The sequence below is a fragment of the Cyclospora cayetanensis genome, unplaced genomic scaffold (genome assembly GCF_002999335.1).
Source record: "Cyclospora cayetanensis isolate NF1_C8 unplaced genomic scaffold, CcayRef3 CcayRef3_contig_39, whole genome shotgun sequence".
NCBI classification, from domain to species: Eukaryota; Apicomplexa; class Conoidasida; order Eucoccidiorida; family Eimeriidae; genus Cyclospora; species Cyclospora cayetanensis.
The window spans coordinates 115,699-140,936 of NW_020312358.1; the positions used below are offsets into that span (position 1 = coordinate 115,699).

A 25,238-nucleotide genomic window follows, 5' to 3' on the forward strand; every position below is an offset into this window, starting at 1 on the left:
TGGCACAAAGCCTGTGAGGTGGAGGGGGATGGTCTGCAAGCTGATGTGAACGCACTAGCTTTACAGCTAGTCGAAAGGCACAAAACATCTGCCGGTGGAATCTATTTATGTTTTATACGATTGCACATGCGGAAAAATGCGTGAAAGGATAGGCAAGTATTCGAGGATTCCACAAACTATTTGGGGATGTACCGCGCTTTATGCTTTGATTTTTCTATGCGGCATGTCTAAGGAAACACTCAAGCAGCTACTTTATTCGAGTAGGGGAAATAGCCTGCCTCTAGGGATTACCACAGTTCATCCCTTCATACAAGCCGTGACGCACCGTTTTCCCCGAGTTCAGCTTAACACCAAGCTTCGATCTAATTAAGGTTACTTAAGCGCAGAAGCCTATCATGAGCTCTGTGTATGAAGAAGCATGGAACTTTGGTTCACAACAGCCACAACGTAGATGAAGAGCTTCTATACTAGTGATTCATCTGAGGTCTGTCTTGAGTATCACGTCAGATGGTCTCATGGTGGGCAGCAAATCATTGATAAAAACAGCTGACCATTGGGGCTTTCATAAATGATGGGTTTCTCGAGGTTTGCGGAGCAAGTGCAACAAATCCTGTGTCGATGTGTGAAAGAAAAACTCAAAGTTGGTAGTTGAGGGAAAGCTGTGTATGTCGGCGCGGTGTCAACCGGCCTTGGCCTACAGCTTACGGTAAACGAGAACGCCAAGGGGCACCTGCACTCCTAACTAGCCACAGAGAGTCCTACAACAACGCATTCGCTATAATTGTGTGAAACAGGGTAATATAATGCAGAGCTGCCAGCGCATGCAAGAAGGCAAAGAACCTGAAACAGGAAGGGCTCCAACGGATGCAAACTTATCGGCGAGCGAAGCACGCCCGTGCTGAGACTATTGATGTAGTAGAGGGTGCTGTTATCTACTAGTACGCTGCGGGGGTCCTAGAGAGCCAGTCGCTTGCTTGCCGTTCTCATCGCTTCTCCGAAGCTGAGTAACGGTATGTAACGAGAGAACAGGTTCTCTTTGCGGTGTGGTGGGGCGTGTAGAAAAAGCAGCATCATTTTTGTGGGTATCTTCTTAGTATTAAGACCGATCTTAAGCCTCCAGTATACTCTTCGATGTGCTTCACGGAGAAGTTAAGGACTCTGATAACCCCAGAGTTTTTCGCTAAATCCAAGGGGTCGCCGATGCGCTCTCGCGATGCCCCAGCGACTCACTGTTTGTGCAACGAAACCGCCATTGTCTGTGCTGGCTAACTGATACTACAAAAATTTGGATGCTTCGTATGCCTTTCAGTTCATTGCTCGCGACTTCATCACCAAAATCCAAAAGGGCCAAAGGGTGAAGCACTAGCACGATGCAGAGATGACCTGCACTGTAACCCAAAGTGGGGACGCCATCACATGTGAAACTTCAACTCCAATCTGCAGTGATGTTTTGTGCAAAGCACGTGATCATGTTATTTTGGCCCATGGTAGGATCCGCACTACAGTGGACAGCTCTCATGTTCCTTCTTGTGACCTAGGGTGCGTCCTGTGGCAGAAGAGTATGCTTTGTCATGCCCAGATTGTCTGTAGCTAAAGCTGCAAGAGTCTTCTTAACTGAGTCTTTCACAAAACGTTTTGAGCTTTGAAGGGATTTTTCTACTCCCACCACGACTTCTCTTGCTGGACTCCCAGAGGTCGACGATCAAGATAACATCTCCATGGCAAACATATTCAGCAGTTATGCCCACTTCATCCCTGGCCCCAGCTCTGTGACGCCGCAGAAAGTTGCTTTTTTAAAGCTTAACCCATGTCTAGAAGCTTTGCAGTGCAGTATCATTAGAGCGTACGAAGGAGTATCATTAAAGATACGGATCCAACTCCTTAGCGGGATAATCACGGAATTATGATAAGCGGCGGCAGGCTGTGCTTCCCGACGCTGGTCTGTTGTTTTAGTGTAATGTTAGGCCTTATGAGGCACACTACAAGGTTACAAGAGGAGCATTTTCGGTTACCAGATGGCTAGGACCATGTGTCATCCTCTCACAAATCAGTGGCCTTTCTTACCCTATCCCTTTTCTGCGTCACAGAACTATCATCATTGGCTCTAAGAGAAAGTCTCAAACTCTCTGAGCTATTGGCTCTGTTTTCTTTGACCCATGTGGAGGCAGACGATCCAGAGGCGGCTGCAGAAGTGCAAGATTTCAGGATCTCAAAGACACTGAACAAACCTTTTTAGTGTAATGGGGTACGGAGTGCCAAATCACTTTTAGACAGAAGAGCAGGTGCAGGCTTCCATGCTTGCGGGATTGTGCGGCTCGTTTGAGTAACAACACTAGTCGTCATGGACGAAATCCTTGAGAGTTTTGATGCCTGTCCGTTCCCAGCACATGTTTGCCTTAACTGTGGGTCTTGCTTGGAACGGATATACTCCACATTCAGGCTTATGAACAGGTACACTTGAGAGTGGCTGTCCGTGCATTCTTACTTATGCACCTTTGGGGCTTAGTTGTTGACTATGCAGCACGCGCCTGCTGTTTTTGCATCCAGGTGCCGTTCTATGGGGCACAGAGGCAGTGCTAAACTAGCGTGTATTCTTGGTTCCTTCTACTTAGCTCACTTGGTTTTTGTCTTTATAAGCAGGCGGCACGGACATTTCAGCGGTTTGGCGACAGTGACCCATCCCACCGCCTTGGTCCTGTTGGTTGGGTCCCTCGTTCAAGTTGGCTAATGTGTCGATCTTTTCCCCCGAGCTATTTGGAACTAGCGGTTGCTGCATATCTTGATTTTCTCATATGCAGCGCCTCGGAGTTTTGGCCTGCGTGGAAAGTGGCGGTAGGGCGAATAGTCTTTTGCTGTCGTGCATGCAGCTGATCCCAAAGGCGAAGTGCAAGCCACAAGGGCATGTGCTTGATATGGGATGCGATAATGTAGCGCGCTAGTCTGCACTCAAACGTTTTCTGCTACATTAGCTACGCTCTACTTAAACTGGCAAGAAAGTGACTTGTTGGCTTGTTTGTCAGGATGCCTTGTTTACTGTGACGTAATGCTAGCTCGAACAAGAAGATGCTGTGCTTCGCTAGATGCTCTGTGCACCTAGCTGTGAATGTTCAGAATGCTTAGAGGGTACATCTACGCGCACCCTAGCTGTTTGTCTCTCTCTCAAGATGGATGGTCGAAGGCGAGTGGGCAAACGATAGCGGGAAGGTTTGAAGAAGACAACAAACAACTTTCCATTATCTTTTCGTTGTGTGGTGATCCATGCCTTCTTACGGAAACCTCAGATGGAGCGTTACGGAAGGGCTGTAGGATGGACACAAATCAGGTAAGCATCGTCAGGCCAAAGCACGTTTTAATAAAGCTTTAAGAGGACTCACTAACTCAGACCCAGCCAGCATTCTTCAACGAGTAAAAGGGTTCACCCTAAAGCCGTTTACTCTGAATCTCTAGCCTGTGCAATGCTTAGTTCTGTTCAGCGACTCCTGATCACGTGCCTATTAGGTGCAACAGCGACTCCGAATTATGGTGGTAGGCCATGGGAATCAGATCTCAGAAAGTGATGTGAGAAGGAGCAGAAACGCTTGTTGCTCTTGTTCCCGCAGTATCCGTCGAGCCAGATCTACTACACAGACAAGTTTAGCTGAGATATTTACTCACTAACTAGGGGAAAAGCCGATCGCTGCTTGTATGAATAGCTCGAATTCATTCGAATCTTATGTTTTTTCTTCTGGAGGAAGTGGCCAAAACGCTCCTTTTGCCGGCTTTATCGGCTTACCTGACAAGATAGCTCGGACGCGGGCAAGCACCCCATATTGAGCATAGCATCATAGCTTGCGGCAACAAGGCATGAATAAGGCGTCATATTCACACCTTCGTCACGCCCAACCAATAGTGTGGCTGTGCATTATAGAGCTACACTCTCAGGAACTCGGGCGTAACTGGCTTTGATTAAACAACCCCTGCCTAATACACTCTGTGAGTAAGGGATCCTCAATGATCTAATGTGAAAGGGCTCCTTGCGCGCGTTTGCATTTGGCCATGCAGAAAAAATGGCGTATTTGTAGCTGCGGAAATGGACAGCCGCCCACGCGTAGCAGACGTTAATGGTTGTGCATAAAAAGTGGCTCGTTTACTGTAGGTAGTAGTCTACGAATAGCAATTAATTGTTGTTTTTCTATATAACCCTTTACAGTGATTGGAAGCATTACTTCGCCTTGAACATGTGGTGGACTGCTACAAAAGCTACCAATGTATCGAGTTACTAAAGAGAGGGGAGGGCAGGCTGGGCTATAGTGGGCGTTTCCAAGGCCTTATAATGCCTCAACTTAGTGACATATGTATATTAGCCCACTCGTAAGCAGCATGGGAGGGATAGCGTTCATTCTGCTGCTGTGGGTGTTATGATCCCATGGCATAATCTGCTTTTCGACGTTGGGGAAACGGCAAACTGGCTTGCATGAGGAACCACGGTGAAACAGCCCCAAACCTGGTATTACAAAAAGTGTTGGAGTTTTTTCTTGCTTTGGTATTGTTTTAATGCTCATTATTTTTCGGTGGTTCAGCGACACTGCAGCTGTGTCATCATCGATCTCGGATGGCTTCTCACCTACACTTGCAACTAGCGCGGTCTTGAACCATCCCATTTTGGCTCCTCAGCCCTCAGTAGAAGCATTTTCAGCATAGTGCATGCGTTTCCCACACCTGCCTTCTCTGCTTTCACAAAAGCTCTGGCGGTTTCAGCTGCTAGGCGAAAAATTCCTGGCTACCTGTCGAGTGCTAGGTTATGTAATATCCTGGTCTGACGAGCTCAATGAGTGTTTTACCATACTATCAAGGGAAATGTGTCTGTCTAGGTGTATGGCTTTGATTTGCTTGGCTGTCGCGACTCTTTCTACGTCTCAAGTGGGGCCCGTCTCTGTTGCAGCCAGTTGGGATGAAAGAGAGGGTTTGCCAGAGGTGGATGAGGCGGATCTAGACCTCAATGAAGATTTTGTTGCTACACCATCTGCTACTGAACTCGCAGCGAGGGAGCAGGAGAAACAGAAGAACTTATATGACCAGGAAACCACAGATTACTCCGAACAGTTTGATGTTGACGATGGCGATGAGCTAGAGGAGGAGACGAGTAAAGAAGTGGGGGTTGAGGTGGCAGATTTAGGAGGGGATATCGACCTTGTGGACAGCTTAGAGGACCTTGAGGATCGAGATGTTGATATGACAGTGGAACAGCCATTAAAGAACACGGCTCCGGATACTGTGGATCCCAAACCGAGCGGTGCTGAAGGCATCGGTGAGCAGCTCAGTGGTCACATTATACAAACGAAAGACGAGGATGGAATAGAACTGGACACTTCTCTTCTCACCGCTGAAGAATATCGCTTTGACCCAAACATCAAGGAGTTTATTGACACGGTGCCAAAGTTTGATACAAAGCAGAAAGATAAGAAGAAAAGGGAAGAGGAACTCAAGCTGCAGCGGAAGCTGAACAACAGCATGGGCATCTACAATACCGAGATGACTGTTTTTCGCGAGGTTCAGGAGAAGAATAGAGGGAGATTTACAGGTGACATTGAAAATGCAGAGGCAGAGCTGCAGGCCCCTGAAAGCCCCGGGCCCTTCAAGCGACTCTACGATTGGTATGATAGTCGCCTGAAATCGCTTGCAGAACGATATGGATCAGAGCAAAAGGAATGACGTGTTGCCCTTCACAATGTTAGAAAAGGTGAAGGACAGAAAGCAGCGGGAAACGAAAAGCATGTACACGAAGGAAAAGTGGGAACGGAAGCCTCAACTCACAGGCACGTACGCCTTCAAAGGACAAGAGACAGAGGATTGGTGAGAGAGGTTTTGGACCAGTTATTGACCTTATGCAAGCGAAGGCAGGAGATAAGATGAATATCGCTGTTTCCGACTCCAAAAGATTATGGCGCGAAAACGGCGCCGCTTTCTCGGACGTTTGCAGAGCCTTACGTGCTAGCCTAAATCCAGGATTCCCAACGCAGTGCCTGCTACTTTGAGGGTTGCAGTGTAACATTGACTGTAAGCAAAGCGAAATCGTGCAGAGTTTTCCCTGTTCGAGGGCCTCGGCATTGGTTCATATCTGCCTCCCCCTTCATCCGTTTCATTGTTCTTCATGAGTCTCTTTTAGCATATCGTTTATTTGTGGTGCTAGTGCACATCTCGCATTTTTGTGTTGGCCCCTGCATCCTTCCCTTTTTGATACCCTGCTTTCTGTTTTTCACTTTTCGCTGCCTTGTAGTTTGTTTGCATGCCGAGAGGAAAACGCGTTGATGCGGGGATAGCAGTGGAGCAATGTTCCCCTTCCTCGTCAAGTTACGCTTCCCATCGCTGTTTCAGTACGCTGAAAATATCGGATTGTTGACAAAGTCTAGTGTAAGCTGGACGCTAACATTCGTGTCACGCGCGTAATCTTATATTTCCTGTTGCACCAGACGGCTGTAGCGGTCCCTATACACACAGCGATTCTAAAGATGCAACTAGGTGGCATGCTACAAGATGAACGGATTAACAGGATTTGAACCAGTCAACAAATATAGCTTTTCTGGGGCATCATGCGCATTGACTGCTAGCCACCCTAGAAAGCTAGGCGAGACATCTCTTGTTTGCAGATGGTGCGCACCGTTGTAGTAGCGGCAGTGAAAACGAAAAAGGTTTTGTGTTAAAGGTGAACGGATACCCGAGTACCTTGTGGGGCGGTCTTTTCCATAACTCAGACATTGATGCATTCTTTGCACGTGCAGAAGCCACTACAGCCACCTAGCTAGGCCGAAAATGGTGAACTTTGTATGCCAACAGTAACAACTAGTGGGCATCGAAATCCGGAGCCGCAATTTTATGTCTAATTTCCTTTGGAAAAACTGTATCTGATAAGTTTTGTACTTCAATTTGGCTACCTCGATCCTAGTTTGTCCAGAGCGCAGCTCCCTCAATCAGCCTGCTAGGTCTCTAAATGCATATAGATGCACATCGGAGTTGCGCTGTTCTGCAGTTCGCATCTATATTCGACTTATCCGGTCTCTCCTCAGAATGCAACCATTCTTATACTTCCCTTTGTCCGAAGAAAAAGGAGTTGTCCCGTCAATGAACGTATCACATGCGAATGCGGCGAGTTTATGACCTCTGTTCAGAGTATAAAAAAGCAATGTGGACTACTAACCAAATAGTTATTGCAAAGTGCCGGCATAACAGACCAAGCGACTCGTGTGCGCATATTATAAAACAACCTAAAGCAAAGAAACTAATGTGCTATTGCTGCACTTGCTTTCCGTTGGGGTAAGGCTCAATGAGCCCGAAGACAGCAGCGACCCAAGTAAAAGTCGCAACATAGGCAACCCCCAGGCAAAGCGCTAGCGGCAGCAGGCCGCTGAGAAAGAATTGCCAAGTCCTGATGCGCGTGAACCGCACTATGACCGCATTGGACGCCGTACTAACCGGGAGAAGGAAACCAAGTGTCGTTGCAAACTGCGAAGCATACAAGGAAAACCGCAGGAGCAGGAACATGCTAATTGCATGAATCAGAGATATAGCAAAGAGAGGCATGGCACTTTGGCGTTGCTACATTGGGGTGATAATTTCGGGGCGGTGCGTATGCAAGAGAATGACCGGGATTACGTGGAATGCTTTGACGCCAACGGTGTAAAATACTTTAGTTATTCTGCTGTGGTGTTTCCTATAGAAGCCATCTTCCTAATAAACAATCATTAGCTGTTGTGAGGTCGTGCGACTGGGTTTACATTGGCAGCGAGCATCAAGAGCAGAGGATTTCCTGGAAGTCCCTTCGCAGCAGTAGAGAGGAGCGGCATGAGAATGCTGGCAGTTGCCGTATTGCTAGTGACTTGGGTGACTAGGCCGGCCATAGCCATGATGCATGCGACCTGACCGGCCTTGCTCTGCCGTGTCAAGAAGTCCATGTTCTCTATCATCACCTTGTCGAGGCCGCAAGCATGAGAGACAGAAGCAACAACAAAACCACTTCCCAACAGGAACAGTAAGCCCCAATCCATTTCCTTCTCCACCAAGGCAAAGGTCAAAATGCCCTCAAACCTGTCTTGCCGATGGCCGCTCCCACTACAGTCGGCATGGGTTTCCGTGGGAGCCGCGCCACCTCCACAGAGCAGTCGCCGGCGTCTGCGCCTCCTATTTCTCCAGCGCATAGCTGCCGATGCCTGTGCAAAGCGAGGTAAGTGACAGCGTACAAATAGAAATCAAGCAGGACAAACAAGGAGGAAAACACAGTCCCTAGCCACCAAGGCTAACACGCACCCTTGCACCCTCTGGATGAGCTACAGCTACCTCCTGGGTTCTTTCAGGTGTCAGGTTTGTTTTAGCATGTTGGTCGGGTGACCGAGCCGCTTGAAGCTTATCGCAGCAGCGCTAGCAGGGCTCGTGGCATACCGCTCTTGCGAATGAAGGCGCAGATCGTCTGGGATATAGTGGAGCGAACCCGAGGCACATGGGAACCAACACCGCAGGCCAAGAGTCATCGATGGAGCCTTCCCATTTGGCTCCCCAGCCGGGCACTGCCGCCAAAATTGTTCTTCGTGACAGCCACAGACATACAAGCAGTAACCACGCCACTACTACGTATACTCTGGCCCAGTACAGCTCAGCGCAGTGCCTCAAGCCGTCTGACGCACGAGCCCGTTTAGTAGCTTCTGCCTGGGGTCCCGGCGCTTCGGCGAAGGAGGGCCTTACGACATTGTGAGCATCTGAGCCACCCTCACTTGCATGCACTGCTGCTTGGCGAGTTGCTTTTTTACCGCGCCTTTTGCAGCGGCAGATCTGCAAGAGCTTTAGACACGAACCGGCGATCCTTGTGATAGAACGCCCCGTTGCTCTAGGTCCCATCCAGAGGGCGCATAGTGATAGCCAGACCAACAAGAGCTGCACCACCCCCAACGGCAGGGACACCAAGAGCCACGTGGTATATGTTACCGGGTTGGTTGCTGAGCCGCCAGGCATTGTGGCATACATGGCGTCGAGGACAGCCAAGAAGATAGCATTGCTAGTTGCGCCGGTAACGGTGACGGAGCCTCCAAGTGTAGCAGCGTAGGCGCAACCTATGAAAAGAAGCCTGCGAATGCAGCTGAGGTCCGGCGACTCGCGCTGTATCTTTGCGGCGATCCGATCTAGCACGTCGTTCTGCTCCACTATAGACTCTGTCGTTGAAGAAGGTACGCAAGAGGGCCTAGGCAAAGTAGGCTTCAAGCCGTTTTTGTCTAGGCTCACCGGAATAGAACAGACTCTCGCTGCAGCTTCTCCTTGTGTCCCTTGGCCTTCCGAAGCATGTAAGTAGTTCAACATGTCACCAGCATTTGCAAAACTTCTCTCTCTGTGGGATAAAGGCAACAGTGGAGGTTCTTCTTGGTAGAAGAAATGACCGTCACTACCGGCGGGGTGGTCCAAAGGGCCCGACTTAGACAGGCTAGCTGTGAAGGAGTGATGCGAGTTCCTGGATTCCCTCGAATCGATTCGAGCAGGTTCGCTTCCTATAGGCTCAGGATGCAGCCCCTGGACCATCAAATCGATGATTGGGCAAAATATGAGCATTGTTCCAGTGTTGCTCAGGCAAGTGGAGATAGCAAAGCATGTTGCCATGAGACACAGGGCAAGGTCCTCCGGGTGTTTTGGGGAGATGCGGCAGAGCCAGTTGGCTGTGGCTACGTCCAGCTTGACTCGTCTCAAGGCAGCAGCCATCATACTGGCACCGAAAATAAGGAAACTGACGGAGTTCATGTAAGAAGATGCCACGTCACCCACAGGTGCCACATGAAGGACGGGGAACAATACAAACGGCAACAGAGCCACGGTGTACGCATCCATGCAATTTGAGAGCCAACACAGGACCATTACTAAAATAACGTAAAGACACCGCGAACGGTCGTCTTCAGCGCTCCAACCAACGAAAATCAGGAGAGGCAAACAGAAGGAAGCGGCTGTTCTAAGCAACTGTCTGTAGCATGAGACAATTGCCACGAGCTCAACAAATAGCCCCCGTAACGGCAAACATTTTTCAGATAGCCCGTTAGACATTTCCTCCCTTGCTTTTTCGTCCAGCTGCTCAGGTATTTCCTGGGCATTTCTGGATCCTTCTGGCTGCGTGTCCTCCACTTCCACTTGGTGGCTCGCCTCACAACCTTGCATGGCGGCACTGCGGACCAAATTACACACAGATGGCTGCGATGGCAAACAAGCGGTGGATTTGGACAAGTGACACTCGCCCCTCGTGAAGTTTATCTTGGCATCCTGCTCTCTACTGCTCCTTGTTGCCGCAAGCCGTGGCTGGATGCTTGTTTCTGCGTCTTCATTGAGATCGGTTTCCTGCTGCGTATCTTCATGCGTCTGCGGCGTGAACAGCCACCCCGACATAATGGCGAAGGTGATCCTGACAGGAAGGTAGCTACTTGGAGCGCTTTTCAGCCTATTTGCTGCCCCGCTAGTTTTCTTGCTTGATGGGATGTGTTAAGTGGTCCCCTAACGAAGAAAACGCTCTGCTGAAAAACCATACTGCTGCATTACTCCGAAAGCCGTATGTATATCGGGTGCAAGAAAGACATTTGGCTCACAAATTAGCTTTTTCATCAGATTAACCCTTGCGGAAACCTCTTGCAAGGAAAATGCCGCTACGCTAGGGGTTATTCCAGACCCTTAGCAGATCATCGGGCTTCCTTTGTGCATACATAGGCATGTCATTACTATTTCATAACATTTGATCACTTGAATGCAAAGGAACAAATGAAGCAATTCTCCCCAATGAGCAGCGGACAAACAATGCGCAAAAGACCAGTGGTTCTCTCTGTCGGGCCGGGCATAGTAGCAGCACACCGAAAAGAAAAGAGCGTGTTAAACCTGCAATAAAAATTTTGTCGTTTTGCCTAATTCACGAACTTGGTATTTTATCTGCTCAACAGATCAAACCATCTTTCATCCACAGAGAGTTCAGTTGGTCACCTGCCGCTCATTGGCTCAGGGTACAAGATGGTTAGCTTAACGTTCTCTGTCATCCCTATTAGCGCTCATGCCTTCTAATTGCTTCTACGTGCCTGTATTGAAGGAAAAAAGCAAATCATTGCAAAAGAACTGGCAAAGATGCAGATGAAAGGAAGATTGCCAACGGTACATTTTTCTTGATTTCTAGGTAGACCCGCACAATATTATGGAACAAGAACACTGCTTAACGGGCTCTTGAGGCCTCTCGGCATCGCAATTATCGTATTGGTGGCTGCGAGTAGTGTTGTTCATGCTACAACTCGGACAGATGTAGACTGACTGCGCACAACAAGTAGAAAAGTGGGGCTAGCAGGCATTGCAGGAAAGCCAACAAGGTGGGACCTCTTGCTTCCTGGGCTATCCTTCAATAGCAGAAGACCTTTCAACTGTAGTCGACTTAGCCCACGGTCACTCTGGGGCTACTGTATAATGCAGCACAGGGGCAATTTGCACACAAAGGGATGCACATAATATCGTTGTGCACACTAGGCTACGGATCAGTGGAACTGGTAGAGCATATAATGAGAACAATCACAGCCGCGATTAAGAAAAGGCATGCAGCACCACATCATGCTCCTCGTAATGTCTAATGAAAAACGGCTTCGAATCAGAAAGCCCAGAACACGTGTTCGTTGTTGCAAGAATGAGTCGGATTTTGTCAGGTTTCACAATTTTTAGCTGGTGAAGCTGTTCGCCGCTGCAGTACGATGATGCTTCTTTCATTTCAAGGCAGCTACATGGTCCGCCTGTCGGCTAAATGCATCAGGCTTAAAACCTCTTTCCTACCCCTACATCATGCGAGGCATCGTGCAGAAAACGGGGGTTCGCTAGTAGTATCTGCTTCTTGTAGATTTCCTTTAGAGTTTGTTTTTGGAATTAAGTATAGGCAAGGAACACTGAATCCAGCTTTGTAATCAAATAGGTGCTCGCTGCGCCACTTGACGTTCGCCCCACCAGTGTGCTTGTTTCAGCTAAGAACAAACTGTTCGTGCAGGCAAAGGGCGATCTGCTATAGCCAAAGCAAGTGCTAGAGACTATAGTATACTCTAAAGCATTTAATCCACGTAGTAGGACCAAATAACCCAATGAAGGCACCCCGCAATTGCTGCTAGGTATCCTCACTTAACATAAACACTTTGGCTGCCGAGCTGCAAAAAAGTGAACTCGCTCTTTGTTTCTGCCCGTCAAGGCCTTTGGAGACTTGCATGGTAGCTGAATAGTGTGTGCACAGCCCAAACTTAGACTATCTGACCCATACGTTCCGGGCTCCATGTCCCTCAACCTCAAGCAGAAAGCAATGCATAAAAACCACGGCACGAAAACAAATGGCACCATTTCAAACTAATGCGCTTATTTCGGTTATCAAATTCGAGTTTCAATGAATTCTACAGATGAAAACTGTGCACGAAATTCTGGGGAAAATGCTGAGCTTGCTAGATACCGGACACCTTAGCATGGACCGTGTGGGTCACGGCTACGAACCAGCTGGTTTCCAGAAACAAATCTTCATTCTAGACATTGAGCCATCCCTAGAAACCCCAGCTATGCCCGATATTGCTATGGTAGCGCTTATCTATTTGCATGTTGCTGTATCTTGTTCCTGAAGCAGCGCGGCAACTTCTGCTCTTCTAAGTAGCTGCTGCAGTTCTGCTGCTGCTGCTGCTTGAGCTGCAACGAGTTTGGCCGACCATTTGGCAATAGACCGCTGCAGTTCACGCAGCTGTAGCTGCATTTGCTCCTCAGTAATGGCCTGCTGATGCGAAGCGTCCAAGGATATATCCGGCAATGTAGCTGAAGCAGGAATAACAGTGGGTGACGAGTGGGTGCTTTGGATGCCTCTACCAGCTGCTTCCTTCCCTGCTTTTGCAGCAGATATCTCAGATATTTTTGTTTCTTGATGCACACTTGGGTTGATAGGTGTTTGTGCTGCCACAGGTGCGTTTTGGCAGATGGAAGGATTGAGTCTCCCTTCGCCCTCTGTTGCGGCGTCTCCTGTGGTGCGCGGAGGAACTACATGCAACTGATCCGGCTCAGGAGTTGCAAGGTGCTGCTTGGACTTTTTAAGGAAAGGAAGGCATGCGCTCATGTGAACGGGAAAACAGGGACCTAGTCGCTGCCGCATAAAGGCACTAAGGCCGAGCCGCCGAGGGGTAGTGTCTCCCAGGACTGGGTTCGATGCCATCTCAGAAAGCCCTATGTCCCAGCGTAAAAAGCCCTTTAGTACAGGCTCTGAAATGTCTTTTAAAAGGCCTCAGAGGTTGTTACCTGTAGGGGTTTATATGGCAAGCACCTGAGGGGACAATTGGTGTAGTGGCAGTGTGCTGTTTAGGAACAAGCGCTTTTTCAGTTCTTTGGCGGTGAGCTAAGTTGCTGGTACAGCTTTTAGGGTGCGAAAAGATCCCCTTTCTGTGCTTCATTAGTCTCCTGTTGAGTCACTCCACGGATTATTTCTACTGTCAGATGTTCGTGTTCCTGATTGCTTTCCATTCCGTTTACTGCCCTGTCTCTTTACCCAGTAGGCGAGCTATTGCATAGCTCAAAAGAGCATGCACTATCATAGAAAACATAAAATAATAAAGAGCAATAGGGAGATTCTAGAAGGGGGCTCCACGATGGGAACGCATGAAGGCAGGTGTTTACGAGAGGACGAGCGGCGTTTAGCGTCAGTCTATGAAGTGTGCCCAAATCAGAATGTACCAACAGCATCATAAAATGGTGAAGAGCTCTGTATAAGATCAATATTACAAGGCGGTTAATGTGCGTGGCTGTGCGGCGCTGTCTGCACGATTTGCAGCACAAGTCTGGAAGACAGGGGCAACAGAGACTCGATGGCAAATCTAGCCGTCAAATTATTTGAAACAGAGTGTTTGAAACCTAAGTGGAGAAATTAAAGAGAGGAAAAACCCGCGGTAGGCCCCCGGAGCCCCCTAAGGGCTTCAACAGGACCCTACGATGGATCCCTGCTGTAGAAGGCTGCTAAGATGTATAGTGTTGCCCTCGGGTCAGAGGACTTATTCTTCTGAACTGATAGAAAATGTATGCCTGTACTTCTACATATTCGTGGTAAAGCAATTGATCTATATTTGCGTCAGCGAAAAAACTTTAGATGCACTAGCGGCAGCTGCACGGGAAGTCACCTTGTCATATCCGCCTTTTCGGTGAGAGGAGCACCTTTGAACAACCCTTGGTTGCCGTTTTATGCTTTACAGCCGCTTTGTTTTGGACAGTTATATACTTGAAAAGTGATCTAGGAAAGGGTACCTCGAAACCAGCGAAACAAGCCCGATGGCCAAGGAAACTAATAGTACGAAACACGGGCAGCTCTCGAGGTGTCTCAGTTCCTCGCCATGTATTTGTACACCTAAGCGTGCACTAGCATCAATTCTTCCTGTGCGCCTCGTCAGATTACTTAGGTACAGGAAATGGAAATGGGACTGGCTAGGAACAAGCGACATTTACCAGGCATCTGCATTGCCCCTGCATCCAAACAGCGCTCCTTGCATTTTTCTGCCACAACAGCACAAGCGATTTCCTCGCGCATCCGCTTGTATCCCTGTTACATATTTTGAGCTTCCCAATACGTAGAGATAATAGATAGGATACGTTGGACAGCCTTTTCCCCATGGTAACTATCAGCTTGCTCTGCTGCGCAAGAAATTTGCGTGTAAAGGCCTGGCTCAGAAGCTACAATCTGTTTTCGTGCCCTTTCTACTCTGCCCTTTTCGCTTGAAGAGTGAGGTGTTAGCTGCTGTCCTGCAATTAAGTCTGCAGCAACAGGAGCCGCCGGTGATAATGCTCTCTCTGATTAGCAGAATCAATGCCTCAAGGCTCAAGGCCAAAAAGAGCAAGGGGCCAACGCTTCGGACTGCAAAGTGTTAAGAGTAATCTATAGCGAACGTTAAGTGACTAAGGATGCGCATCTCCGTTTCAGAGCCCTTCAACTAGCCACCCATAAATAAGAAACAAGGCAGCACATATTACGTTTTAACTTGGATCTCCGTAGGGAGAAACTTAACTCCAGACCCCACACAAGCATAATGAAAATTAATTTGTCTTAAAAGGAATCCCGTCTCCCCCTGGCACTCTTCTTAGAGCTCCCACACGAGGGTAGAGAAACAACTACGGTTCGAGTTGCGGCACCCTCTGAGCACCAGCATTCACAGCTATTTGCTCATAACATCGAGCGCAAATGCACACCACGCTACGCATTTTTTTCGAGCTAACAGTATTCTGCAACAACACGTACAAATGAACAGCCAGACAGAGGGGTAAATGTTTTACTAATTTTCAATTGCTATACGTATTGTAGTGGAAGGAGCGTAAGCGTGACTCAGCCCCATTTCAAAACAAACATCGTACTCCGTAGATGTCAATTGAGAACAACAACGCGCAGGGCAGCGTAAGAGGTTTTGCTCTATCACCACTACCCCAGTAGTCAGAAGCGTAAGAATCAGTGCGACTGAGAGAAGCGAAGCGGTTATCAGCTGCTAAAGAGAAATAGTACGGGAGAAAGAAATCTATGTATATACATATATCTAAACACAAGACAGCAACAAAATGGGAAATTAAACCAGTAGGAGCGCGGCTGTGCGATGCTTAACTGCCACCGAATCGCTTAAAAGTGTGAACCTTGTGCTATCTAACAAAGAAAAACGGTGAAAAGTGCATGGGGAGCCAACGTACAGATCCGATCAGTAGTGCCTGTAGCGGGTATATGTACAGATAGGCACTTCCTGTTACAGTAGTTCTATTAATTGGTTGTTGAGACCGAATGCGACAATGGGGTTAAATGTTCAAGTATCGTGTTTATTGCATATTAGCCCAAGCTCCATACAGTAAAGCATACCGCAATGAGCGGCTGCGCTGGATGCTATGAGCAACTAGCTGTGAACAGTCAGAGTACATATAGGCTGCAGCAACGCAGAAGCTGACTGTATTTTTCCCTCTGCAAGCGGGTGTTTAGAGAGCTTCTTTAGGGAAAGCGCTCACACTTCAATCATGCTTGTAATGAGTCTGGAACTATATACCTCTTTTTGGATACCTGAAATGGAGGGCTACACGGTTGCCACGCCCTATAGACCAGCGTCTGCTGCAGACATAGCCGGAATATGCCGCACAGCCAATAATGAAGCTCCAAAGAGCCCTAAGCAAGAATGCACGGCTCACACACCTGAGAGTGCCTGCCCATAAGTTTAAGTGTAATAAGCATCTTAATAAATCGGGAGCTTTGCAGGCAATAATCACAGATGAAGACAGTGAGTTTAGGCCGAGCACAGGAAAAGAACAATTACTAAGAAGAGCGAAGCACACTGTCCATGAAGACTAGAATTGCAAAGCAAGCAGAGCAGCACAAGCCCTTCGAAGCGAAAACGCCAGCAACTGCACCTCCCTTAATCACTATCGTTGGCATTTCCCATCAAGATTTACTGGAAGCTCCCATATAGTATTTATCTGAGACTCAATAGCGAATGCAAAGCTGAAACGGGTCCATGCAGATCCTCCGCCTCCCCGCGGGACCCATACCTGAGTGGCGAAGGCTACGAATAATGCGGGGGGGTGAAATTTCCCTAGAGATCCGGCAGTAATAGGTCTGCAGCACAGCTTTTTTTTAAGGATAATCAAGAGAGTGACCAAGGTGACTGACTCGCAAGATGATGATGACTGCTCCCAGCTCCCTGGCCGCGAAGGTGTTATTCTAGTCAAACTTCAGGGCACCTTGTGGCGACTATGGCTTCACCATGCCAAGACCGAGGCTCGGAAAGCAGAGCCGACAGCCGCTCATCATAATGCCGTGTTTCTGTCAAGCTTTACGTAACGCACACGTTGACCCGGCAGCTATTTTGTGAATCCTTCCGCTGCAAAGGACGACTGCATACCCTGGCCCAGGCCGAGATCGCCGAAGGGGCTCCTCAGTGCAGATCATACATTCAGAAAAGCCGCTGCTTGGCGAGGATACTGTTCAAGTACAACCTCACTCAGCGTGTCTAAGCAACTCGAGTCTACCAATTGCATTTTTTGGGCATCAAGTCCCAAGTAATGCAGAGAACTGGGGTTCATGCGTTTGCTTTGTCCACCTGTAGCAGGGTGCTCCGCAGTATTCAGATTATGCCATGTGTATTGGTGGGTTGTAAACGTAAGCCAGAGGGAAATAACAAACTTTGAATTTGTATCTGTGGCTGTGCGCCTTCCTACACGTAATGCTACTTCATCCCAAAGCTTCCGGACATGAGTTAGCATCAATTTAGCGAGTTCCTCAGTCGTGACAGAGCTGGCGCAAGGGACGGAGTGAGCATATTCGCAGTCTGTCAGCAACGCCGTAGATATTCTGGCCCTTTACCTTCGATATTCCATCATTAGGTTTCATAGCCAGACAAGCATACATCCTTTTAATAGCCAGAAGGACATTTAAACGCTCTGGTGTAGCAGAATAGTGCGGATTCAGCTGCTAAAGGGCATGAGAACGCATACTATCTTGCTGCCGGGAGTATCTCAGGCCACAAGAAGGACTATGAGAGCTTTCTTCTGTACTGTTGATTATGGCCCAAAACAAATGATCATGTGCTAGCGCATAACATGGCACTGCAAAATGAAGTGGAGATGCCCAAACGATAGAGTCTCTGCTTCGTTTTTAACCGCAGCTTATATTTAGTGTGAAGTGGGTCACCCTTTTGCCATTTTGGTTTTTTGGAGATAGTACCGCAGCCTGTTGACAGACCACAGCACCCACCGCTACGCCACTAGCCTCGGTTCATAGAAAGAACTGGAGCCCATTGTCGGACAGTGAGAGTGCCAGAAAAGCTGTAAGGATGTCAATAGGCGTCCTTATTGCGCGTCAGCGTCCTCCATCCACGTCGCAGACTGCCTTTTCTCAGGGAGAGCAATCAAAATCGCAGGAATCCGTGATACGGAAACGGAATTTAGGTGATCAGATGCAGGGCCACAAATTGCTCAGCCTCCTCGGCAGTGGACAATGGCAAAGACCAAGCCTTGCTTGCTTCAAATTTCTTTTCGGATCTGGCTCAGTTCTTGGAATGGACAGACAGAATCTCAGAAGCAAAGCTGTTTGCACGAAAAGCAAAACCTTTCGTGTCTCCAAATGCCACGTTTTGTTCCGCAATAGCTGAAGCGCATGCCGTTCATGCTATAGGTGCCCTGGAAGGGTTCGGCTTAAGGCATAGGCATCGCTCTTGTAGACGGCCATGCGACCCTCCTTGATAGGCTCATAGTCGTCCTTGTTGACATTTTTATGTACCTCGATGGGTATTAACATTTTCAAATGCCATCATGGTACATTCGAGTTTGCAAATGCCAATGTCGAACGCCGTGTTGCGCTCTACATGGCTAGATGACGATTTGTACGAAGGCGTTTGCAAATTAAAATGAAGAGTGGACTACTGATTCTGTACCTTGTCAAGTACCTATTCGATGAGAGGAATTGAAGCCTTCGCTTACAGCACTCGTGTTTAGGGGCTTAAAGTAAAGTTAGCACGCGTGAGCCACCTCTGCTTCTTTCTCAGCATCGACGCAGAGCTGTGTCCACAGGTGCTGTTTCACTCTTGCATTTTGAATTTTTCAAGTGATCGTCTGCCTGCCTTGCAACTTCCTCTTTATATTTCGGACTTCCCTCACTGCGAAACATAGCTTGGTGCTGACCCAGAAATTAGCTCAACACTCTGCGCTGAATCATCAGCAAATGGACAGCTTGCTGGCAGCCCGTCATAATTTAGCACATCCGCAAGCTCTACCTTGCTGTTTGCTTGTTCCTGCTTTTTTCGGCTCTCCCATGACCGAACGCTCTGATAACGAGCCAATATCACAGGTGAGGAGAGGGTTTGCATGCTCAGAACTGTCTTATTGCTCTGCTGAGCTGCCCACAAAAATGCCCTATTTCATCATGTTGAGTCATCCATTATACTCTGGCTACCATAGATGAAATAAGGGCTTATGAGAAGGCCAGGGGCTGTAGATTTGCAGCATCTCGCTAGCCCTCGCAGCGCGAAGTTGTGGCTGCGTGCTCGCCTTTCGTTAGTTGACCCATGAAATCCCTAAGTTCACGTTACAGTGGACAGACCCACTAAAGAAGTCTCGGACTTTGCTTATACGACCACAATCAGATATGGAGTAGCATTTGACTACCACAGCCCTTTTGGTCCTTGCATTGTGCGACCTCTGAGCAAATATAAGTCCTAGGGACCGCGTTACCGGGTGAACAGGCACACTACGTATCTTTCCCTTCTCCTCGGATAACAGATCCATTTCACACCAAGTGTCCAGTAACATCAGCGGCGTTCGGACATTAACATGAACTTACATGAGCGCAGAATCGGTCAGTGGTGGGTCCCCGACTGCAGCTCTACCCTCTGCAACCCCTTCATTGTGGCTCAGCTTGCGTAGAGGGCTTCGCGTTCCCGTGGTGCGCTGTCTTCGCTCGCCGATAAGTCCTCTTTCACTGGGCCATGTCCCGTTGTTCAGGTTCTTTGGCTTGTTACATGCGCTCGCAGTTCTTCATTGTCACCCTGTGTTCCACAATGGCAACCAGGATGTTGTCGGGGGACTATCTGTGGCTGCCCAGATATGCGGGTGCCCTCTGGCGTTCTCGTTCATTCATATTAGGCTGTAGGCTAAAGTCGCTTAACACAGCCTCGACATCCACAGGTTCTAAATCCTGACTTGGATCCTCCAAGTAAGTCAAAGATACAGGGTCTGCTCTTCTTTGTTCTAAAGCCTCAAATAGTCCATCGTTCATGAAAGCCCCACCGGCTGCTTGCTTATTCACTGAGTCGCTGCTGGCCATGCGATGGCCTGGCTTGACACTCCGAGTAAGAGTTGATATGAATCACTAATAAAGCAGCTGTTCGTCTACGTTGTGACTGTTGCAAACGAAGCTCCATACTTCTCGAAGCATCGATCTATTGCTAGACCCCGTTGCCAAAGCATTTCCATATACCCCACAGCTTGTTCTTGAGCTAATCTCGGCATAAACCGATGAAAGTATGAAGTGTGATAACCTTTGCAGGCAGGAAAGCTCCTATCAATAAGCAGATCCACCACCGCAGAGCTTTTCTGTCCAATAATCATAAAGAAAGTGATGATCTTCTCGGCTTCCTCAGGGAGAACGAACGCTAGGTACATCTATCACAAGCTTATGGACTCTCCGACTACTTTCCCTTGTTTGCTGCTGCCAAGCTTTTCTGGTCTGCATAGCCTCACTGATGCATCCATTAGCATTTTATCAGCCTAGAAATCATGCTTCTTCACTACCTGTGGAGCTACTGCGTTCACAACACCTTGCAGGCTGGCTTCTGCCGCCTCATAAGAGGTTGTGCCTACCCCAACTTCCATCCTCAAAAAGCTTTTCAACAAGGCAGATGCCAAATAATCGAGTTACTGAATTACCCCAAAACTATTCCGAAACTAGACAACTGCTGTGTGCCAGCCTGACATCCGATTGCATGCGCAGCCAGTGGATTCATGGTGGAAAGTTACATCGAATCATGGGGTACCACCAAATATAACGCTCCATCTACTGTGTCTGCATGGAGATACTGAGATCCAGGCTCAATGCAAAGCTGACAGAAAGTCAAGGGTCTCTCAAAACTTTCTGTTCTTTCCTGCTCGTGGCCCTTCAATTCACCACATGAAAAGCAGAGTAAAATTAGGGAGTACACGAAGCTGCACCCCTTAAGAACTTCTAGCATGCACGACTTGTGCAGATGTGACCTAGCGTACATGCACAGAACAGTGCGTCTTCTTTAATCAAACCAACAGTGCTATGCAATAAATACGAAATACACACAGAAATTTAAATCAATCAGTGCATTACTAGCCCGCAGATCAACAGAACTACTGCGGTAAAAAGTGCTTACTGTGTAACTTTCCCGCTGCACTTACGCCGTGGCTCGTTCTTTCTCGAAATTCTTGGAGCAGTTTGCATGATGAATGCTTAACACTGTTCAGTTATATCTATGCGAAGACGGTCTGCCTCTCTCATGACCATCTTACAGGTACATGCAACGTTAGTTGTAAAGAAGACCACGAAGCACGTAAGAGTTAGCGGAAAGGAGGCTTGCGGTGTTAGTAGGCTTTATGTGTATTCGGCTGTAATATCAGCATCCACTCTGTCTGAAGAGCACTGCTTGATTTGCTATGGTGGAGCACGCTACTGCTGGAGGTCGTCATTTGAATTATTTGAGCGATTTGGGTGGGCTGTTGTACTGCATGCGTGGAGCAGCGGTGGTGGCTGTGTTGGTACACCGCGTGGGGTTTGGCTTGGGGAAGGGTCGTTATTTGAGGTTTTAAGGCTTCATACTGACAGGACGCCTTTCAATTTTGGTATAATTTTGTGTAACAGGGGAACCAGAGGGTTCTGCTTCGAAGATCCTCCAGTACAAGACGTCCTTGTACGACACTCCTGCGGCAAGGTCTCGTTTCCTCCAGTGCATCATTTTTCTTCGTATCCGCATGCCTAGCGTAAAATTCTTTTTTTCGTAAAACCTTCTCCTTTGCGGCCGCAGGGGGCCCGTAACCTCGCTGAATGTGCATCGGGACCCTCAACCCTGGTCGCCGCTAACGTGAACCGTCATAACCCGGTCCTGGGTGTGCGTCCACCCGAATAACACCAACTTTACTGACAAAGCCTGCCGAGGCATCTTACTCGGTGGACGCAAAATCTAACATCGAACTTCACATGTGGATACGCGGATCGCGGAAGGCAAACCATTAAGCCCAATGGTGGAGCACAAACAATTGCTGACCTCTGGGGCGACCGAGGCAGTTACTGCCGCTGTCTTTACACAGAGTGTACCCGTAAGTCTCACTGGCTTTCTGTCTATCCGCATCACTTTCTGGTTCTTATTTGCCGTGCATGGCTCTTGCTAGCTGCATCGGGTTCGGTGTGTGGGAGGGGTCTTGGCCGCTGCTTTTCCCAGAGTAAAAAATAATAAAGAACAATTACTCTGTAATGTGAATGGGCTATACAGACCCATGGGAACGAGGGACCTGGAGGTTTGCTCGAGACCGATGAGAACATGCTGTCTGTATTCAAGGATCGGACACCTTCCCACGAAGGATCTGCTGGTGCCCCTGACTCCTCTTGCCATGAGACACCACCCTCAGCAGATAAAGACGCGGCATCAACTCAGCTATCAAAAGATGCGGCTCACCAGCCGCCGGTAGCAGAACCAGGAGAAGCAGCAACGAAGAATGAGAGTGAGGAGGTTCAAAACGAGGAGCTGAGGCCTTCGGCAGATTACTCGCTTGTGGCTAATGGATGTACGTGCACTCCAATTCTTGCCCCCCTTTTGTTGATTGTACCCAGTTAGCTAGAACCCTTTGATGTGGAGGTCTCCTGGGGATGATATAGGGGAGAGAGCTACGAGTCTACAGAGGTGTCTATGTGATCGCTTTGGGCCCTTTGTCTCGGACACAGTGGTGGGAAGGGCTGGTGTCAATCAGCCGAAAGCGGGCCTCTGTTTTTTATGCTTCAAAGCAATGCTCTGTCTACTTTGCCGCGACCAAAGGAGGTACCGCATGAGACACGGCATGTTAGTGCCAGCGGTTGGCTGGGGGAAGTGGACGGGGGGACGTGTTGGCATTTGGACAGCCGTGGAATGTCTACACGCTTCGGGCTGCTTGCGCACCTTTTAATGCTTTATTTGCAGTGGTGGACATGGCCTACGAGGCCTTTGAGGCGGCACGTCCTGTCGAGGAGCTGCCACCTCCTGCAGTGGGCGAGTGGGTGGAAAGCAAAGCGGCTCACCAGGACGCTCAGATATTTAGGTGCGCCTGCTCTGTCGTGCACCGGGGCTTAGAAGGCATCTGCATGTGGTTTTGTTCACAGCCTATCGCATCCTACTTATTCTTGCTGGTGTACAAACTGTACTAATGGTGTGCGGTGATCCCGGGTGCTACTACTCTCGATAGCAAGTTGTTGTGGGCCGGAGGGGGCTGCATGCACTCGCCATCAATGAGTTGTGCCTCTACACCTCCTGTCCTGGCAGCATTGTGGCCTCCATGCACGTGTTGGGATAGTCCCAGTACAGTAGCGATACACAGACAGCGGGCATGACCCATGCCACAGGTATCATCAATTTCGATGATTGATTTTTTTTGTTTCATGCTCTCCTCTCAGTTTTTCCACATTTTACTAATTTCTGTCAAGTTCATGGCAATGCTTCGTTTGCAGGGCGAAAGTAGTTGAGCGATTCAGACACCCTGAGCACCGTTGGGTCTTCCGGCTCCGGTCACCTGAAATGGCTTCTTGTTACGTCGAGCCTCTGAAGGTATAAAAGCGCTTCTTTACTTCCCCTCTTCCGTCTTGCATGTAAATAATTGATTATAAGAGCATTTTGGAACTTAAGAGCACCAATTATTTCCTCGCGTATCGTAGACTCGACGAGCACTCGGTCGGTATGCGCCGCAGCACGTCCGGAAGGGCAGTGTATGGAGCATTGCGAGAGAACTCGACTTGGCAGGCGGGGTGAGCGGCAGCAACAATAGCAGCGATACCTTTTTCATGGGGTGGCGAATACACAGCGGGCTTCACAGTTAGCTCTCTTCCCTGCCAGCGCTGCTGCGTGTCTAGTCCTTCTGAGGATTCCGCTACTTTCGATGCTGTGTGCAGCGGAAGGCTCGCCGCCTAAGCCAGGGCAGACGTAGTGTTGGCCGATCCCCTGGAGCACAGCGCCAGCAACCCGTAAGTCTGGCGGCTTGGGCCCAGTGTGGAGGCACACACAGCGAAGCGGCTCGACGAAAGTCAGCCCCAAGCCACTCTCAAGGTCCAGGGGGCCCCCGTGGGGCCCCCGTGCCTGCTGGAGGAGAGCACTCCAACAAGCACCCAGTTACATCTTCAGCTGCTGCCTGCTCCGCCATGCAGCCGCTGGAGAGGCCCGTAGCGGCCCCCACCGCCGTTGGTGGTCTTCCCGCTCAGCAAACAGGACAGCTCGAAGCACAGCAGGAACCTCAGCAGGGGGGAGTAGTGGAGCTTCCTTCTTCAGGCGTATTACCGGCTTTAACATTGCAGCAAGAGGGCAGGAAACGGCGGTCTTTGCCCGCGTATAACCACTTTTCAAAACTCCTTGCTCGGTGCAACTTGGCCCCCCACAAAACAGCTGCTGGCGCCGTTCCCTTACCTGCTGCATCTGCTACAGTAGAGCCTGCTTTCCCAGCCTCTACTGTCAGCCCGGTCGGTGCTTCTCCTTGCGCGGCTGCTGCGCTGGCAGTTGCTCCAGCTGCTCCTCCCGATGGGGCAGTGCGCTCTAAGACTGAGGTGGTGGCTACGGATCCCCCAGAAGCCGCAGCAGCCGTTACCACGAACGAGGCTACCGCTGCAACAGGCGCATTGGCGGAAGCATCAGACGTTTCTGAGGATTCCCAGCGGGAGGCTATGTGCTCAGCTGCGAAAGTAGAGGAACCCGTGGACGAGGAAGCTGCCAAGTCCGTTATTGAACCGGCACCAGAGGCGTCAAGTGCAGAAGCAAGCTCAGCAGACAGCGATGCATGCCGTCCCAGTTGCCCCACAGCCCCGCCTAGTGAGCAGACTTAATGTGGGCAGTCGGAGGGGGGCCCTGGCGGCACCCTTTGAGGGGACGGTGGTACCAGCCTCCTGTGAGGGGTTTCAATCTTAGGTAGGCGCCCAACCCCGCCGCTGGGAGGCTTTGGGGGCCCAAGAGGGGTTCCCCAGCTTGTGCCAAAATGCGTAATTCTTGTCTTGACGGGGGAGTTGCTACGGGCTTCAGGTTGCACGCCTGCTCTAGAGCCGCAGACGAGTAAGCGGGAGGCGTGATGTGTCTTGATAGATAAGCCTTAATTTGGCCGTGGAGGCTTTGGAGACTAAGAAGTACTGTATTTAACTGCACCCACATGGGTCGGGGGCAGCTGCTGTGCTGCGCTGCTCAATAAAATCTGATTCTTGAATCTTAAGGTACCACTGAAGGCACTGGTAAGCTGGAAAGCCAAAGACACCACGGCGTCCTTTGCAACCTTAGACCGCCGTAAAAAGAGCTCCGGGGCCATTTGCCCTCCAGAGTGGACTGTGTGTGGCCTGGGCCCCCAGAACATTCTGCGTACTATATGAAGAGCAAGTGCCATCTTTTAGGGCAAGGGGTTAAAGAAAGGGGCAGACCGGACCCCGTTGCGCCGCATAATACGTATATACACCGAGACACATACAGACCCGTGAAGGTATGTAGTGCATTTTGTTCACTGCAACAAAACGCATTTCCATTTACGCG

The 25,238-nt window shown here is 49.3% G+C and overlaps 4 protein-coding genes across 4 annotated transcripts; 2 read left to right on the forward strand and 2 right to left on the reverse strand.

The window, feature by feature from the left end:
• The first annotated feature begins 4,854 nt into the window (after nucleotides 1–4,854).
• Nucleotides 4,855–5,691, forward strand: LOC34622163. Its single transcript, XM_026334235.1, has one exon. The coding sequence runs from the start codon at nucleotides 4,855–4,857 to the stop codon at nucleotides 5,689–5,691; it is 837 nt and encodes a 278-aa protein (XP_026190020.1).
• A 1,572-nt stretch (nucleotides 5,692–7,263) lies between these two features.
• LOC34622164 (solute carrier family 13 member 5) lies at nucleotides 7,264–10,386 on the reverse strand. Its single transcript, XM_022735342.2, has 3 exons — nucleotides 8,413–10,386; nucleotides 7,752–8,183; nucleotides 7,264–7,479 (listed from the first exon to the last, which is right to left on the reverse strand). The coding sequence occupies exons 1-3, from the start codon at nucleotides 10,384–10,386 to the stop codon at nucleotides 7,264–7,266; spliced, it is 2,622 nt and encodes an 873-aa protein (XP_022593274.2).
• Nucleotides 10,387–12,580: 2,194 nt separating this feature from the next.
• Nucleotides 12,581–13,189, reverse strand: LOC34622165. The gene has a single exon (XM_026334236.1). It carries the CDS (start codon nucleotides 13,187–13,189, stop codon nucleotides 12,581–12,583), a length of 609 nt encoding a protein of 202 aa, XP_026190021.1.
• An 8,546-nt stretch (nucleotides 13,190–21,735) lies between these two features.
• LOC34622166 lies at nucleotides 21,736–24,550 on the forward strand. The gene is made up of 5 exons (XM_026334237.1): nucleotides 21,736–21,813; nucleotides 22,002–22,278; nucleotides 22,668–22,785; nucleotides 23,192–23,288; nucleotides 23,630–24,550. The coding sequence occupies exons 1-5, from the start codon at nucleotides 21,736–21,738 to the stop codon at nucleotides 24,548–24,550; spliced, it is 1,491 nt and encodes a 496-aa protein (XP_026190022.1).
• The last annotated feature ends 688 nt before the right edge of the window (nucleotides 24,551–25,238 follow it).